At 45.0% G+C, this 19464-nt stretch overlaps 1 protein-coding gene across 47 annotated transcripts in view; it reads left to right on the top strand.

Moving 5' to 3' along the window:
• CELF4 (CUGBP Elav-like family member 4) overlaps positions 1 to 19464 on the top strand; it is a 1013450-nt gene that overhangs the window by 874660 nt on the left and 119326 nt on the right. For 12 of the 47 annotated variants that reach the window (XM_061607354.1, XM_061607373.1, XM_061607353.1 and 9 more), the window contains exon 4: positions 8935 to 8949. The exons of the other annotated variants lie outside the window; for them this stretch is intronic. In XM_061607354.1, coding sequence (XP_061463338.1) covers positions 8935 to 8949 — 15 coding nt within the window. The remainder of the gene's footprint in view (positions 1 to 8934; positions 8950 to 19464) is intronic. 47 annotated transcript variants of the gene reach the window in all.

The following is a 19464-nucleotide window of genomic DNA, read 5'->3' as shown; positions in this document are numbered from 1 at the left end:
ATCAGGAAAATCGCCATAACTGTTAGAGCAGTAAGACAATGGAACCAATGACCTAAGGATGTGATGGGCTGTCCAACATTGGAGGCATTCAAGAGGCGGCCAAGACAGGCACCTGTCAGGTATGCTTTAATTTGGATTCTTGCATTGAGCAGGAGGTTGGGCTCAAAGGCCTTATAGGCTCCTTCCAACTCTATGGTTCTATGATTCTATGATTCTTCACATAGGTGGGCATTCCTTGAATCAAGCATGTGACATGGCTGGGGCCCAGTCTTGAAGTTTAAAAGACACACACACAGAGAAAGATGAAACAGACAGTGTTGTGATCCTAACCTTGCATCCCTTGCAGCAAGGGTAGCCAGCTGCAGCCTTTGCTGGACTCCATCGCCCATCAGCCCCAGCCAACACGGCCAGTGGTCAGGAATGATGGGCATTGCAACCCAGCTGCACCTGGAGGCTACCCCTACATTGGCTACCCCTGCCTTGCAGAGAAGAATGTTAACAGGGAAGTCAGTGGGACTTCTAAGCAGCTAAGTATAGGGCCAGGATCTTGGGGTTCAGTTCATAAAAGCACTGCAGCCCTTTCACTTAAGGAAGGGTCTTAAACTGAGTAAGATAATTCATCAAGCCAGGTATGGCCTTTTCCACCTTCTTCCAACTTGGTGTGCTCTAGCTGTTGTTGGCCTGGTTCCCATCAGCCCCTCCTTGTATGGCCAATGGTCAGAGATGATGGGAGTTGTAGTCCAGCAAGAGCCAGAGGGCACCAGGTTAGGGAAAGCTGGTCTGCTCTGACTTCTGGCAGTGCTGCAAGGTCCCTGGTATTGCCCAGCCCTGAAATCTGAGCGGTTATGATTTTGAATTCCAGTTGGATTATAAAGTCACAGTCACTGCTGGAGGTGGTCATCTCTGAAAGGATCACACCAAAGGGTATGAACCCTTTGGAGTTTATCCCTTTGGAAGTTGTGACTGCCAAGGCCCAGAGACACTCATAGTGAGAAGGTGAGAGTTCCTTTGGAGGTTTTCTACTTCTCCCCTTCCCCGCCCCTTGTTGGTCACATTGGAATCCTAACCTATGGGGGGAGCTTTGGTGGGTGGTGGGAATATTGACCTATGGTAAAATGATGGCGATTATCATGTTTTCTTTTTTCAGTGCCTTTGAGAGCGTGACAACAAAATTGTGTGGGTGGTTGTTAGGCATTAAGAATATAAGAAAAGCCCTGCTAGATCAGGCTGAAGCCCATCTAGTCCACAACCTGGTGCCTATGGGAAGCCCACAGGCAGGACCTGAGCGCAACAGCAGCTTTCCCCACTAGCGTTTACAGACACACTGCATCTGACAGTGGAGACAGAACACAGCCATTGTGGCTAGTAGCCATTGGATAGCCTTATCCTCCATGGTTTTGTCTAATCCTCTTTGAAAGCCATCTAGGTTGGTGGTCAAAGCTGCTTCATGTGGGAGTGAATTTCATGTTTTAACTACACCTTAAGAAGTACTTCTTAGTCTGTCCTGAATCTTCCAACATTCAGCTTCACTGGATGGCCCCAGGTTCTAATATTATGAGAGAGGGTGATAGGATGGTAAATGTATGTCCTTGGGAAGGGTATGTGCTTGAGCGCTTGGGCTGCTAGAGTGACAGGGGAGAGTGTTGCTGCCTATGGAGGAGATGGAGCTATTTATTCATGCATGCATTTCCTCATACTTATATCCCGCCCTTCCTCCTAATTAACAAAACAGTATCACCTACATGGCAGTACACGATGAGAAAAACAATATTAACAACATCAGAACATGATATATGCCAAGTAGTGGGGCCAGCAAAAGAGGCCGATTACATTCCAAAGGCCTGGGGAAATGGAAAGGTTCCCACCTTGGACCTAAATGACGTCAGCATGGGCGACCCACCACCCCTGTCAGTCTGGTTTTATCTTTCCTGCCTCCAAGAGAGAGATTGTGGGGCACAGATATTTTAGTTGCAAGGTGAGGCGAAGGAGGCTTAGGCTGTAATCTGCCATGCTGATGAGTACAGGGACTAGATGGGGAGGATGTCTCCCTCCATCCATCCCAAGATAGCTCCACCAGTATCCACCCATGGAGAAATGCTGGTGTCATTCCTTTGCCGTGGAGCCCCTTGTTCTCCTTGTGGAGGCAGGCAGAAGTATCACTGGTGAAATTTCCCCCATAGCAGGGTGTTCCAGGGCAGGGAGTGGCTAAGCCAACCTGCAGTAGGGATCTGTCCATTTCAGTTCTCTCCATTTCTTAATCCTCCAATCTTAAATTCAGTTCACATTTCTGCAGCAATTTGCATTTTAAATTCTCCAGCATTTTCGTGTAAATTTCTCCTAGTAAACATTGTTGTAGGCGATTTTGATTAATAGATACATTTTTGCAAGCCGTTTCTCATCATATGATGCACTTTTGCATGTTATTTTCACTCACATACTCATTTTTATGCACACTTTCCCCTAACAGATGCATTTTTGTAAACGTTATTTGGTTGGCGAACTGCATCGAAAAATTCAGAGACGTGTGAATTTGAAAGGATGGCTGTGTTTTGGTTCTCATGTTGTTTTGGAAAGTGCAGATGTGATAGATTTGCCTTGTCCCTAACTTGGGATCCAGCGGATCCTGTGATGGCTCCATTGCCAGGCTGGCATAATGCAGAGCATCCTCCCCCCTCTTACCTCCCACCCTAGCCAGTGTAAGCGATGGCGCTACGGATGCAGTGATAGTGACACCACTTCATCATGTGCCAACACTACCTGACCATGGCTACCTGACCATGCCGGGCACTTTGGGCTATCCCTCTTCCCATTTTTAATCCCAGCCTATCATGCTGGTAGACTATTGGTTCTTAAAATCTTGCTGCTTAATGCCAGGATTTGATCCTGAAGAAAATGCCTGGCTTGCATCCCTGAGACCTGGGCAGCGGCGGGTTGTGGGGCCTATATTTCTGAGCTTGGTGACTAGGAGCACCTTTTACAAGTTGGGCTGTTGCACCAGCTGATGCCCTTTCCTGGAAAAGCCGCCATTATTAGTTCATGCTTTATTTATTATTTATTTATTACATTTATATACCGCCCCATAGCCGAAGCTGTCTGGGTGGTTTACAGCAATTAAAAGCAATAAAAACAAATATAAAAAATTTTAAAATATAAAAACAATTTAAAAACACATTTTAAAAAAAATTAAAAAACAATTTAAAAGCTTTAGTAACTGTAAGGAACTCTATGGGGGGTTACTCTTGAAATGTGTTTGGAAAGCCAGCAGGTGTAAAATGCTATCAACAGGTCCCTGGCTGGAACTGGCCAGTCAGAGCGTCTGACTCCTGTTTCTCAGTCTGTGCTGGCTTCCAGGCTTAAATCGAGGTCTCGGTTCTAACCTTTAAAGCCCTGAACAGCATGACACCTGGATATCCTCAGTAAGGCCTTTTCCCACAACATTTGAGGTCCTGTTCATGGGCCCCTGCTGAATGAAGCACAGCTGGTGTCCACTGGGAGCAGGGCCTTTTCTGGAGTGGCACCAGTTCTATGGAATACCCTCTCATCAAGGCTCCTCTCATCAACACTGTATGCCTGGCCTGTTGATTCTCCACTCCCCCTGTTTTTCCTCTTGGGTATGTTGCTTCCCATTCCGTTTAGTATAGTTGGAGCTTTTTTCTCCCATTTCCACTGATATGAGCACATTGTCTCTTTTTATCAAACCTGTAAATTAGATCATTCCAGTCTCCCTTTCATATTACCCTGGCTCTCAAATTGCTGACAATTAAAAAGGAATCAGAATGCAAGCCCTCACTTGGAAATGCCAACGAATGATGGAACACCCATCAGAAGAGTATCCTCCCAAGTAGTCTTGCTCAGGCCTCATGTTTGAGTGAGGAGGGCTCCCCAGGATATAGCCAGAGGTTGCTTTCCGAGGGGGGCAGAGATGCTACACCAGCTTCCTGGCAGATGGGCTACTGTTGCTTACTGGGGGGAACAGGGGTTTGATGAGGCAGCGGGAAGGTAAGCACGATGCACATTTATTTATTTATTTATTATTTAATTTGTATCCCGCCCTTCCTCCCAGCAGGAACCCAGGGGGGCAAACAAAGCGCTAAAAACACTTTAAAACATCAAACAAACAGATCTTAAAATACATTAAAATAAAACAGCGTTAAAAACATTTTAAAAAATACAACTTTTAAAAAGAGTTAAAAACATTATTAAAAAACATATTAAGCAATTCTAACACAGACGCAGACTGCGATAGGTCTCAACCTAAAAGGCTTGTTGAAAGAGAAAAGATAGCAGAGATGGCACCTTCCTAATATTCAAAGGGAGGGAATTCCACAGGGTAGGTACCGCCAAACTAAAGGTCCGTTTCCTATATTATGCAATACAAACCTCCTGATAAGATGGTATCTGCAGGAGGCCCTCACCTGCAGCGCAGTGATCGACTGGGTATATGAGGAGTAAGACGGTCTTTCAGGTATCCTGGTCCTATAGGGCTTTGTACACCAAAACTAGAATCTTGAATTTGGCCCAGTAGCAAATGATGCCTTTGATCACCTACAAAGTGCTTTTCTTATAAAGATGTCCGTTTCCAAGTTATAGGTTGGGGAAGGTATTATAGCCCAGAGGCAGAGCATCTGCTTTGCATGGAGAAGGTCCCAGGTTCAGATGTCAGGTAGGGCTGAGAATGTTCCCTGGCGAGCCGCTGCCAATCAGTGTAGACAATACTGAGCCAGTTGGACCAATGGTCTGATTCATAAGAACATAAGAACATAAGAAGAGCCTGCTGGATCAGGCCAGTGGTGCATCTAGTCCAGCATCCTGTTCTCACAGTGGCCAACCAGGTGCCTGGGGGAAGCCCGCAAGCAGGACCCAAGTGCAAGAACACTCTCCCCTCCTGAGGCTTCCGGCAACTGGTTTTCAGAAGCATGCTGCCTCTGACTAGGGTGGCAGAGCACAGCCATCACGGCTAGTAGCCATTGATAGCCCTGTCCTCCATGAATTTGTCTAATCTTCTTTTAAAGCCATCCAAGCTGGTGCCCATTACTGCATCTTGTGGGAGCAGCTTAAGGCTGCTTCCTATGTCCCTGTGTTATCTAACAGGATATGCATGAGTCAAAGAATCCTCTGTGCTGGACACCAAGCATTCATCTTGGCTCTGTCACTTGGCCTCCATCTGTAACACACCTCGAGGGTTCGTGCGTCATTTTCCCGCTGATGATGTTTGAAAACAGCAATGATGCTTTTGGCATGAACGGCCCACGAAGTGAGTTTCAGCGGCCCACTTTCCCAATTCCCTGGAGCTGCCCTCTTTCCCAGTTTCATTATTTAAATGTTTCAGCATTTGAGAGTAATTGCTCTGTTTAGAATAACATTTTCTTTTGAGGGGCAACAACAACAAAAAAGTGCAACCTATTTCCCTTTGTTGGGAAAATGGTATATTGGCAACAGCCCATTTTAGCACCAAGGTCCCCTGCGTGTCGCTCCCACTTGGGTGTTCCATCATTCGTTGGCATTTCCAAGTGAGGGGTGGTTCAGCTTTGTGCTTGTTGTTCTCTTCCGCAGGGCTACATTTTGCCAGTTAATGATGCATTTGCCAAGGGAATACAGGTGCAACTCAATCGCGCATGCCGTAATGTTGCGTCTGACCCATTGAGCGTGATTAAATGCGTTTCACTTGGCTACGACACAGCATTAGAAACACTTTCCTACTTTACAAACCACAACATTCAATTAAGGGAACGGAAGCCGGAGATGAATAAACATATTTCCGTGCATTTCGGAGTTTAATTGTATCGAATTATCCAATTGGTTCCTCCAATAAACACAGCACAGCTGATGATCAACAGGTTTTTTATTTCTTTGGAGCATTGCAGTTATTGTTTCAAACCTCTCTGTTTGCTTAAAATGCTCCAGATTTCAGACACAATTGTTCCCCTCCTTCTTTGCTGCTCTCATCTTGAAACAGAGAGCTATGTTCAGCACCTTGGGCAGCTGCTTGAAAGTTTGGACTAGATTCACTGCCCCACTGATATCAGAGCCACCAGTTCCCATTGTTTGGGAGGAAAAACACAGCAGGCAACAGATCTTTGAAATCTGTAAGTGCCAAAAAAGGTAAGGCAAAGAGCGCGCAGAGCAAGAAGGCCAAAGGCTTTAACCTGCAACTCAGTTCCACTGCCAGTGTTTAGGCTGGATCTGCATCCAGTAGATTCAGGTGTTAGAAACGTAAAGAACTGTAGTGCTTCATACTGAAGGTGAGGCGTATAATATTTGAACACTTCCTTAAGCTTTTTATAAAAGCCCCTGAAATAGAAAAGGAGCTCATCAAGGGAAAAGGTTCTAGCTCAGATCATTCCCTCCTTCTCTCTGTGTTAATGTGGGGAAGCTTTCAAAAATGTGATCCCCCACCTGCAATTTAAAATGGTATAGCCCAGATGTGTAGTCATCCAGAGTCTCATGGGGTCTTAGACCCTTTACTTTTTGGGGAGCCAGGTCTGTGCATGGTCCCTATGTCTCTAGCATCCTACAAGCCAATCAGCATGAAAGGGGAGTGTGTTAGCCACTGAGAAGAGTCTTCTAACACACTTCCTTGTCCTTTCCTGCTGATTGGAGCCAGTCAGAATGAAAGGTGTGGCAGCCACTGAGGAGACTTTTCTCAGTAGCTAGCACTCCCCTCTTTAATGCTTATTGGCTCCTAGGGATGCCTCTTGTTGTGGGAGAAGGTATGAACAAGGATCTCATTCTTAGCCCCGCAGCAAAAAAAGGAGGGGGGCATGGCTATGACTAACATGAAGGGACCCTCCACTTCTGGATTTGCTACTACATTGCTGGTCCATAGTCATGGAACCTTGAAATAAGATCTGGAAGAGGAAGTCATTCTGCTGGGCTTGTACATATCAACAATGTTGGTTCGATGATGTGGCATTGCAGGATGGACCCATCTTGTCATTCGCTTCAGGAACCAAAGTGTCTTAGTCTAGCCATGCCTGGAATTAAACCACCATTTGCTTTATACATTGGAAAGGTTGGCCCATATTACAGGGATGCGGTCTGTAGACTCCCGCTTGTGGTGGGAGTGCTCAGTGGCCAAACTGTTCTGGGAAGGGGTTTTCAAGGAGCTTTTTACAGTTTATGAAATGAAATTTTCCCACAAGAGGCAGTGATGGCCCCCAGCCTGGGAAGCTTTAAAAGAGGATTAGGCAAATTCATGGAGGACAAGGCTATCAAAGGCTACTAGCCACAGTGACTATGCTCTACCTCCACTGTTGGAAGCAGTACGTCTGCAGGGGTGTTCACATGTTGTCTTGTACAGGCAGGCCCCGCTTATATGGCAGATTCCATTCTGGACCCCTGTCGTAAAGCGGAAATCGCCGTAAAGTGGAACCCCATTGAGTATAATGGGGTGCGTCACGCAAAAATGCCACAAAATGCCACAAAAGCGGCTTTAAAATGGGGAATGAAAGCCGCCGCATTAGCAGAACGCCGGGAAGCGAAGTGCCGGGAAGCGCGGCCCTACTGTACTTGGATACAAGCCATCTATACTGCCATTCAACTGCTTGCAAGAAATAGTCTACACTTATTGATTTTAAAAATTGGCATATGTAGCCTTTCCCTGAAGAAAGGGGTGCCGTGCTCATGTGCTGATCCGTCCCTGCATTCTCTCCACCTGGCTTTGACGATGCACAGGTTTCTTCTGAATGCCAGTGGCTGGGAATCACAAGTGGGGAGAGTTGCGCTCAGGTCCTGCTTTTAGGCTTCCCGCAGGCACCAGACTGGACACTGTGAGAACAAGAAACTGGACTAGATGAGTCTTTGATCTGATCCAGAAGGACTCTTCTTACATACAGTTCAGAAGGATCCCGAACCTGTGAATGTTTATTGATGGGAACTCAGAAATCAGACCTAAGGAATTAGGCCAACATTATACTGGAAGGCAAACGCTGTCCCAATATATACAAATTGGGAGAAATCTATAAAGATTCTCAGACAGATCACTAGAGGGTCCGATCACCCTAGGCGATCTCCCTCCAGCACTTACCACTTGAATTGTGGAGTTGCAGCTAATCCTCTGTATACTGAAAGCTTGCTTGTCATAACAGAGACAGCTCTGCATACATATTTTTTGTTCTGCTTCTGTTGATCTTTTTGTTATACTCTGTAAGAAAAAGCTTTTAAATTTTAAAACAAAAACTGGTACAGTTCATTCCCTGGGCCCTATCATTAGACAGAGTGAAGTAAGGGCCCTGGTTAGTAATTCTGATGTAATGAAGGGGCAGCAAATTGTTACTTCAGAAAGAGCCAAAGCTCAGTGGAGGAACACCTGCTTTGCATGCAGAAGGTCCCAGGTTCAATCCCTGGCACCTCCAGGTAGGACTAGGAGAGACCTGAATGAAACCCTGAAGAGCTGTTCTGTGTTCTGAACCATGAGGACTAAGATCTTACTTTATTTTTTAAAGGACCATAGCTCAGTAGTAGAGCTAGATACCAGGTTCAGGCCCCAATGGCATCTCCAGGTAGAGCTGGGAGAGACCCCTGCCTGAAATCCTGGAGAGAGGCTGCCAGTCAGTGTAGACAATACTGAGCTAGATGCTCCAATGGTCCGAATCGGTATAAGGCAGCTTCCTCTGTTCCTTCTTTTTAATTGACTGCAACAGAAACTACATTTGTGGGATTTGCTGTCTCAGATGGCAAAACAGCTTGGCTATCTCTGGGTATGATACACCATGACTGGTGTGTGGGTCTGGGTGTGCTCATTGTCGCCCACCTTCTGACTTCACAGAGAATTCCAGGATACTTTGAAGGAAGCCCCACCAGTTTCACTTAGGGTTGGAGAAGAATTTAGTTCAGTCCACCTTTTAAGCAAACCAAAATAATTTGGACCTCTAATATACAGCTGGTATAGCACAGTGGGGAGGAGAGCCTGGCTGGGAGTCCAGAGTCTGCGAGTTCAAATCCCCTCTCGTGTCTCCTGGGTGTCAAGGGCCAGCTAAAGATCACCCCACAGTGAGTGGCTCAGGGGTTACGTGCCATGCCACCTGTGCAGCCGGGGGCAAGCTGCATAGTCCCAAGGAGCCCAGTTGCCCCCAAGCTGGCAGTGGTGGACAAGGAAGGGGCTGGCTTGTGCAGCTGTGGCAAGCTGAGCAGGCCCTAGCCAGCTGGGGAGGACTAGCCTTAGAGGAAGGCAATGGTAAACCCGCTCTGAATACAGCTTACCATGAAATCCTTATTCATAGGGTAGCCATAAGTCGGGATCGACTTGAAGGCAGTCCATTTCCATTTTCATAGCTTTCATTGCTGTGCCCACTTTCGCCTCTGCCACCAATCATCACTGGAATGTGGCCTCTGGAAGGTTGCTCAGAAGGGAATGTGGCCCTCAGGCTGAAAAAATTATCCAGCTCTCTGTTATGTCTTTAAGGTGCTACAAGACTCTTGGTTAAAAATTTTTAACATACTTTAATACATATTATAAACAGCTGGCAGTTGCCCCCCAGCTGGCAGTTGCAGACAAGGAGGGGGCTGGCTTGTGCAGCTGTGGCAAGCTGAGCAGGCCCTTGCCAGCTGGGGAGGACTAGCCTCAGAGGGAGGCTATGGGAAACCCCCTCTGAATGCCGCTTACCATGAACACCCTATTGCTTATCATGAACACCCTTTTCATAGGGTAGCCATAAGTCGGGATCGACTGGAAGGCAGTCCATTCCCATTTCAATATATAGTACAGATCAGGACGCTATTATCCCTTGGATTTCATATTTATCCAGATTTGATGACACAGATCCCAGATCAAAAAAGTTCCAGAAGGTTTTAACACCCCCTCCCTACACACGCACAAATTTTAGTGTGAAATACATTTAGAAGTGCATGCACTGAACTAAAATACATATTTGACTATAAATACTTGCACTGACAGAATGAGCACTGCATTGAATGCAACCCTCACAAATCCTTTCATTTTCCAGAAAGTATCTGGCCTTAACATCTGCACCACGTAAGCAGCAAATACATATGTGTTTTGTTACTGGTATGCTGCCAACGCTTCCTGTGTCTGTGACTGGGAATAATTCTGTTCTGTTATTTTATGGTATAATATCTGTAAATGAGTCATAAGTCGCTTGGAGACATTCAGGTAACAAGTATAATAATAATAATAATAATAATAATAATAATAATAATAATAATAATAATAAATTCTATAGTCTCACCTGAGGATGCATGCACATCCTGCTAAAAAAGGTAAAGGTATCCTCGCACTTGTAATACGAGTCGTTTCCGACTCTTAGGGTGACGTCTTGCGATGTTTACTAGGCAGACCGTTTATATGGGGTGGGAATGCCAGTTCCTTCCCCGGCCTTTCGTTACCCCCCAGCGTATGCCGGGTACTCGTTTTACCGACCACGGATGGATGGAAGGCTGAGTGGACCTCGACCCCTTTTACCAGAGATTCGACTTCCTCCTTCCGTTGGAATTGAGGCCGTGAGCAGAGCTTCGGCTGCGTTACCGCCGCTTACCACTCTGCTACTCATGCTGAAAAGTGTTGAACCTTTGCAAGCATATGGACAAAACACTTGCAAAGGCTTCAGCTTTTGATGAGTACTGAGTTGTAATGTCAACAAACAGCTGAGAAGGAACTTGCAAAGTGTCCCACCACCACTGCTGCCTTGATGTCCCTTTCCGTCGATACCCCGAGGGCCCAGAAACCTATCTGGGGCAAGGCAGAAGGTGGTGGAGGCAGTCAGTCTTCCCCTCAGGCACCAGCAGGGCATTTTTTTCATCAGAGATGAGACTGGGACAGGAATGCATGATCTATTGGGGGAAAGGATGGGAGGTTTTAAAGAAATCCACACGCTCTTTGATTTTAGCCAAACCATGCTCTTGCCGGTAGCCTTCTAAAACAGTAGCTAAGAGAGGCATCACAGCAGTTATGCATGGTGTTAATAACCTCAGAGGACAGGCCTCTTTTGCATACACGTACACACACAACACACACCATAAATCAAGCGCTAGTCTTTTCATCACCCAGGCAGCCCCTGGCTGCTTCTGACCTGAGAAGTGCATCCTCCACACACCCGTGATCGCACAGCACTACACACACCTCAGCCCTTACCTGGCAAATGAGAACTGTGAACAGGGGCCATGTGTAAAACTGCACTAAACCCTGTCACTTTCATGCGGAGGGACTTTTTTTAGATAAAAAAGAGGGGGAGGGAAGAAGAAGGAGAAGAAAACTATATATCTGGCTGCCTATTAATTTAAATCTACAGCCAGGAAGAAGTCAACGAACTGTAATTTATGAGCTGTCAAGGCCTGAAAAATTCCTTTTGACACCGTATTTTCAGTTATTACATGCTTTCCTGCAGGGCGACAGCGTAATTCTGTAGGGAGCCTTCCCAAGAAGTACAGGAGGGCAGAGGGCAACAAGGGCTTTCTTATTATCTGTTTGCTCCCCTCCGCCTCCTCCCCACCACACCCCCTGCAATGCCTTTCAATAAGGTCTCCATCTCTTCCCCCGCCCCCACCTCCCTTCCTTCCTAGACTCTCTAAACTGGGAGGCGGGGAAACAATACCCCTTGTTTGCTCAAGGACCTAAACCCATAAGTTGTCTCTTCCAATTTCTCTTGGGGAGACCTCCACATCCCCGGTGCAATTCTCCCATCGTTACCAATACAGGCACAGCGGTGTAAGCGACAGATGGATGATGGGAGGGCAGAGTTACCTTGTGATGATTCAGTGAACTATGGGCTCCAATAAATTTGTGCTATACATGCAAGGCAGAGCAACACATGCACCCCTTTCTCTTGCAGCTCTTTGTTATTACTCTCGCCTGGGCATTTGGTTCTGTGAGAGGCCCTTAGCCTGAATATTAATGTGTTTGTAGCAAATGATAGATAGATAGACAGACAGACAGACAGACAGACAGATAGATAGATAGATAGATAGATAGATAGATAGATAGATAGATAGATAGATAGATAGATAGATAGATAGATAGATATGTTTTTTCTCTCAGTCTGGAGTTGTTTGTGCTCATCCTCAATGTGCTGCTTTCAATCTAGATTGATTCTCGATCCTGCCATTCACAAGGGTGGGTGTGGTGACTTGATACACATTGGAAAACCATCCCCTTGATTTGGCTATCCATGCCTTTTCTTCCGTGCACATGTCACAGGTGAATGAGGAAGAAAGTGGTGATTGTGATCTTGGTGTCCTCCCACCCACAACAGCATTGGGCAAGTGTGGCCAGGACCACCCACATCTGTTTTCAAATGAACATACTATGGGATAACGCAGACTCAATCAGCAATGACTGTTTCTTTTTGGAATCAAAGCAATTTCTCATTTTTCAAAGGCAAAAAATATTCAATAGATCTAGAACGTGCTTGAACTACATAGCAAAAACAAGTACTCAGTCTCCATTGATTCTAGAATAAAATGGCGTGTGTTATGCAGCCTTAGTTACAATTGGTAGAGGAAGCCAATTGCAGAAATCAAGGAGCGGGATCTGAATGCAATGAATAAAATGTCCTCAGTGTAGAAATCTCTAAGCTATTAAGGGATGAGCCCTGCTCTGAATTTCAGTTGGCTCTATCCAAGGAACTGTTGCTACACATTAATACTCTTTGTGTTCAGCTTTGGGAAAAGGTGGATATCGGCCTTTTCAGCAGCAGCCCCGTTATTGTGGAACACGTTGCCAACTGGGGTACATCAGGGGCCCTTCATCTGGAAGCACTCTAAAGAAGTATGTGTGCCTTGCCGTGTCTGCTTAAATAGCTTCTATTGGATTGCTGGATTTAATTGGTTTTAAACTGTTGACAACACCCAACTAGATGGACCAACGGTCTGACTCAGGGGGCTGTAGTAACCTAAGCCCTTATCAGAGTGGACCCGTTGAAATTAACAAATCTAAATTAGTTATATCTATTAACTTCAGAGGGTCTACTCTGAGTAAGACTAGCATTGAATGCACCATCCTATATTCTTAGAGCATTGTTCTGCCCTGAATCATAGGGCCTCTGGAATTTCTAGCCCCTTCAGAAAATCATAGCATGCAGTGGGGGAATTATAGCTCTTTCCCTGAGATAGTTAGTGAGGGGGATTTGAAGCTTCAGGCCATCTCAGGCTTGAACTCACAATGTTTCAGCTGTCTGGAAAAATCTGTGAGGTCACCCCGAGTCCAACTTGCTTCCAACTCTCTTGGGGAGGGATGGGGGGGGAGCATGCCAGACGGTTGCAAAAAACAAATGTCATTTACCCTTTTATTTCCAACACTGTATATTTTTCGCCCCTACGCACACAATTGCTCTGTAATTTGCATCACTTCCCCCTCCTTTTCACCCTCCCTCCCCATCCTCAGTTTGATCTCTCGCTTACAGCCCATAAACCTGTTTATCACTCAACAGCCTATTTGAATGTATTCAGCGAATTGCGACAGAGACCTGGATTATTCCTCTCAAACCTGCGACTGAACCTCCCTCCCAAGCTAGGATTGTGGGGCTTCATTTCTTTCCATAACAGAAGCCGAGGAAAATCCGTTGTTTTGGATTTCCCATTTCACCAGTAGCACAGTGTAGTAGAAGCAAGAGCAGCAGCAACATTAGTATTAATAGTATTAGTAGTGATGCATTACCAAGGGGATCTGGGCTGGTTGGAGCCACTTGCTTCTCCGACAAGATGTGACACAAAAGTGAATTTTAAGAAGGAATAAATATTAAACCCTGAAAGGCTTTTGTGAAGTGCTCCTTAAGGCCAGAAATGATGCTGGGACAACTGACCCTGTCATAATTTATAATTTGCTTTCCAAGTCAGCAGTTAAGGGCTGTAGCTCAGTGGGAGAGCATCTGATTTGCAATTCCTGGCATCTCTGGGAAGGGCCAGCAAAGACCCCTGCACGAAACCCTGGAGAGCCACTGCCAGTCAGTGTAGACAATACTGAGCTAGATGGACCAGCAATTCGGCTCAATATAAGGCTGCATTCAGACAGCAGTTTATTCCATTTTTTCCCAACGTTTCCTTACCTGATAATTTCCACATTTGATTTGATCTTTCCCACAACATAAAAGCCACTTCTGGAAATCTAGTGGAATCTAGTGGAAGCTTAGCACTCATTTCCATGTTAATTGCTTCCAGATAAAGATCTGTTTGCAACCCTGTTAATCCAGAAAATTGTGTGAGTAACATGACAAAGTTTGGGGTGTCATACCAGCATGCAGTTCTTTCCCGTCATTTTCATGGGGAAGTCATGGGGGAACAGAAGTGTGCATGTCTGCAAAGGGTGTGGGAGTAGCTGCATGTCAAGTCACGTTCATCGTTGTGTCACACCACGGCCACTGGTGTGAATAACGTTTAGCGTGACGTGGCGGCATGTCAGCCATAAAACCACAGTTCCATAATGCAACAGGTACTGCAGTGTGGAAGGAATGTTAGAAATCAGAACAGAGGCGCTACCATTTTAATCAGTAAAAATTGTGCAATAAACCCCATGTCTGAATGCAGCCTAAGGCAGCTTCCTATGTTGGTCCTATGTCTGTTGTTACAAACGTGGATAAATATTCTGTGATATTAAGAACATAAGAAGAGCCTGCTGGATCAGGCCAGTGGCCCATCTAGTCCAGCATCCTGTTCTCACAGTGGCCAACCAGGTGCCTGGGGGAAGCCCGCAAGCAGGACCCGAGTGCAAGAACACTCTCCCCTCCTGAGGCTTCCGGCAACTGGTTTTCAGAAGCATGCTGCCTCTGACTAGGGTGGCACAGCACAGCCATCACAGCTAGTAGCCATTGATAGCCCTGTCCTCCATGAATTTGTCTAATCTTCTTTTAAAGCCATCCAAGCTGGTGGCCATTACTGCGTCTTGTGGGAGCAAATTCCATAGTTTAACTATGCGCTGAGTAAAGAAGTCCTTTTATCTGTCCTTATCAGATGCTGACGTCAGGGGAGCAACATTTGTAAACAGAAACAGGGCCCTCCATTTCTGCTCAACTTTATTGTAAAAGCTATTGACTCAGAGTAACAGTGCGCTGTATGTAGGGATGGACGGATCTGTCAGTTTTGCTTCTCATTTTTCCAGTCTTAAATTTGGTTCTCCACATTTCTGCAACAATTTTTTTTTAAATCCTCATGAAAATTCTCCAGCATTTGGGGGTAAATTTCTCCAGATAAACACATTTTTTTGTATGCAGTTTTAGCTAATGTACACATTTTTGCAAGCAATGTCTCCCAATGTAATACAGTTTTGTATGTTATTTTCACTAATATATTTTATTGCACACGTTCCCCTAATATATGCATTTTTGCAAAATCACTAATATATTTGCAAAATCACTAATATATTTTTATGCACACGTTCCCCTAATATATGCATTTTTGCAAACATTGCTCAGTTGGCGGACTGCATCGCAAAATTCAGATAAGTGCGAATTTCGAAGGATGGCTGCGTTTCTGTTCTCATGTTGTTTTGGAAAGTGCAGCTTTGATAAATTTGGCTTTAAATGAAAACCGAATCGAATTTCTCCCCCCTCCGTAGTTGTATGACTCTGCTGTAGAACCTCAGACTTGGACATGACTTCACATTTTAACCTTTGCCCTGCCTTGTCATGTCCAAACTTGTCACCAGAGAGAGTCCTACTCTCTTCGTCCGTGACACATGTCATGAATGATCCTCTCCCCTAAATTGTCAGGTTAGCCATATCCATCTGAGATGGAAAGGGACTTCCACAATCATGAGGACTAGAAGGACTAAATTTGCAACAATGCCACCGGCCCCCTAGCCATACCTCTCTTTCCTATTGGCTCTACAGGACAAAGTCACTTGTAGCCACCCTTATCCAGCCACAATTAGCAATGCAGCACAAAATTCAAATTGTGAGGCTATAAATAAGACGAAATAAATGCTAAATTAATGATACTTGGACATTTAATGATACTTTATGCTGTGGATACTTAAATGATACTGTAAGCTGTGGATACTTCCACAGCTTAAAAAAAGAAGAAGAAGCCTCTGTGACTTGCAGGAATATTGCTGTGTTCATTTTTCTATAGCTTAAAGGCTACCCTCATTTTTCTCTCTGTTAGTTGGTTTAGCAAAATATTAGTCAGTGCAGAGGTAAGGGGATTCTTTTACAGCAGAAGCAAGTGAGGAAGTGTTATGCTATTTATTGCATTGCCAGCTTTCCTTTATCCCTCAGGCTCAGAGCATGTAACCACTCTTTTAAAATACACAAATATAAAAGCAACTGGAAACGCCGTGAAAATATACCGGTAAAATCATTGCAAAAATACACACAAAGAGGGTCAATGGATGGGAGTGGGGTGACAATCAGCTTATTTATTTATCATTTATTGCTTTTAGGGCTTGTTATTAATTGTTGTTGTTATGTGCCTTCAAGTCGACTATGACTTATGGCGACCCTATGAATCAGCGACCTCCAAGAGCATCTGTCATGAACCACCCTGTTCAGATCTTGTAAGTTCAGGTCTGTGGCTTCCTTTATGGAATCAATCCATCTCTTGTTTGGCCTTCCTCTTTTGCTACTCCCTTCTGTTTTTCCCAGCATTATTGTCTTCTCTAGTGAATAATGTCTTCTCATTATGTGTCCAAAGTATGATAACCTCAGTTTCATCATTTTAGCTTCAAGTGATAATTCTGGTTTAATTTGCTCTAACACCCAATAATTGGTCTTTTTCGCCATCTATGGTATCCGCAAAGCTCTCCTCCAGCACCAGATTTCAAATGAGTTGATTTTTCTCTTATCTGCCTTTTTCACTGTCCAACTTTCACATCCATACATAGAGATCGGGAATACCATGGTCTGAATGATCCTGACTTTGGTTTTCAGTTATTAATAGGGATGGAGGAATCTGTCAATTTCAGTTTTTCTCAGTTTCTCATTTTTCTGTAGCTTTGTTCACCGCCCTGAGCATCTACTGGGAGGAACAGCAGGATATAAATCAAATAATAAATCAATAAAATTTCTGCATCAGTTTGTGAATATATTTATTTACTTATGTGTGAGCCTTTTAATGCTTATTTCTCCTAATATACACATTTGTGTATGTAGTTGTTCCTAACATACACATTTTTGCGAGCAATGTTGATTTGTTTTAGACTGTTTAAGAGAGCCAGTGTGGCATAGTGGTTAGAGTATTGCACTATGACCTGGGAGACCAGGGTTTGAATCCCCACACAGCCATGAAGCTCACCGGGTGACCTTGGGCCAGTCACTGCCTCTCAGCCTCAGAGGGAGGCAATGGTAAACCCCCTCTGAATACCGCTTACCATGAAAACCCTGTTCATAGGGTCGCCATAAGTCGGAATCGACTTGAAGGCAATAAGAGAAGAGAGAGTGTTTAAATGTTGTATTTTTACATTGTTGTGACCCACCGTGGTGGTGGAGGGGATGTAAAAAATAATCTAACAGCAGCAACTACAAGAGCAATGGCAACTGCCTTATACTGAGTCAGACTATTGGTCCATCTAGTTTAGTTCAGCACTGGCTGGCAGCTGCTCTCTGGGGCTTCAGGTGGGGAGTCTCTCCTGGTCTTACCTGGAGATGCCATTGGGAATTGAACTTGGGACTTTCTGGAAGTGCACATTAGGAAGGTGTGCATAAAAATGCAACCTAAATCGAATTTCTCTCCCACACTTACTTGTTCCTGTGGCTGTTCTATACCACTGAATCTGTTCTTAATTGCTTTCTTGTTGGGGCTGTTGCCCACCTTAGAGGTCTCTGATGGGCAGAAAAGCAAGGTGTGAGCACTTTAAAATATAATCAATAAATAAAGGTGGGATAACCACCCATCCAATTTGCATGTTTGGCCTTTTCATAAGAAAAGTATGTCAGCTTAGAGGTCCAAATCAAAACAAGGCCACAGTGAAAGCGACAAAACTCAGTGGCTAGCTGGATGGGGCAGAGCCCCTATCCTAGCTTCCCCATGGGCAGGTCATTCTTACTTACCAGGAGAGAAAAGGGGAAGGGCGTGGTGGCTGGGAGATTGGCAGAGTGCAAATGCACTAGTAGGGGCACCAGAATGGCTCCACTGGTGCGTTTGCACAACACCAGCCTCCCCGCCACTGCATCCTTCACCCTCCCAGTAAGCAACAGTGACTCACTTGCTGGGAAGGGAGCCAAGCAGCTATGCCCCACCCAGTGAGCTCCTTCTGCTCAGTGGTAGAGCACAAACTCTGTATACAGAAGGTCTCCAGTTCAATCCCAGGCAACCGCAATTCAAAGGACTTCCAGGGTCGGGGGGGGGGAAGAGTTCTTCTGGCAGAGAGATGGAGAATGCAGAGGAGAATGGGCTGCTCCGACTCAGAGGAAGGCCGTTGGAGATGCAAGCAGCAGTTGAAGATGGAGGAATAGGTTCTAAAAGGCAACGGGATGTTCTTTCTTTCTTTTTCTTTCTTTCTTTCTTTCTTTCTTTCTTTCTTTCTTTCTTTCTTTCTTTCTTTCTTTCTTTCTTTCCCTCTTTCTTCATCACTCTGGTCATTTGTAAATGAGAAATGAATCAGGTGAGCTTGAAAAAGCCAGAGGAGGAGGAAAGGGCTGAGAGTTTTCTTTTCTAGAGATCTTTAATAGCATTTTGTATAATTCAAAAATGAGGAGGGGCTGCTCTGTGTAAAAGAAAAAAAAGGGGGGGAAAGGAATTAGTAAAAGAATTGGTTTTTTAAAAAAGGGAAGGAAAGGCAAGTGGAAATGTGGAGGGAAGCGTGTGGATGAATTTTAATGCAATCAGAAAGCTGTAATAATGGTAATAAAGGAATACATTCAGACGTCAAGCGAGGGAGAAAGGAGCCAGGCCCAGCGATGCCAGAATTTAAATCAGGCCTTGGCTGCTTGTTCTCTCCCCCCTTTCTTCAAATGAAGGAAATGGAATTTTTAAGCAAGGCGAAAGAGGGATTAACAATTGGCAGGTTTTTCAGCCTTTTGTCTTTTGGCGAATCCCATTTAATCACCGCCTTTAATATTAAGGAGGCAGTTTGGGAAGCTTCACTGTTTCCAGCTTGGGGGGAAGAACAGGATGCCATACAGAAGGGGAAAGTGAGATAATATGGAGACGGAGGCAACTTTCGGGAAGTGTTTCAATTACCTCTGCCGAAGTCTTTAAAAACTGAAGTTTTAATTTGATCTGAAATGTTGTCACAAGGGCCGGCGCAAGAGGGAGAGGGAAACGATGTCTTACCCATCTTACCCACCTACCCACCCTTTTCTCTTCCTTTCCTTTTCATCTCTCTCCCTTGCTTGTGCTGTTCCAGCAGGTCTCACGGGAGCCAAGGCTGGAATGGTGCAGTGTATTAATGTCACAGTCTTTTTAGGTTTCCAGTGGATGGTTGTTTTCCCAAGCCCCTACAGGTCAGCCGTTGAAATGAGTTTAGGTGCTGAAACTTATTTCCTTGACACACCACCCTTCACACTGCTGACCCTGCAGAGGGTGTCAGAATCTCTGAAGATTTGCTCTGAGCGAGTGTGAAAATTCCACTATTCTCAG

Source organism: Rhineura floridana, chromosome 1 (genome assembly GCF_030035675.1).
Source record: "Rhineura floridana isolate rRhiFlo1 chromosome 1, rRhiFlo1.hap2, whole genome shotgun sequence".
Lineage (NCBI taxonomy): Eukaryota > Metazoa > Chordata > Lepidosauria > Squamata > Rhineuridae > Rhineura > Rhineura floridana.
This window is presented reverse-complemented; position numbering and strand designations above follow the sequence as displayed.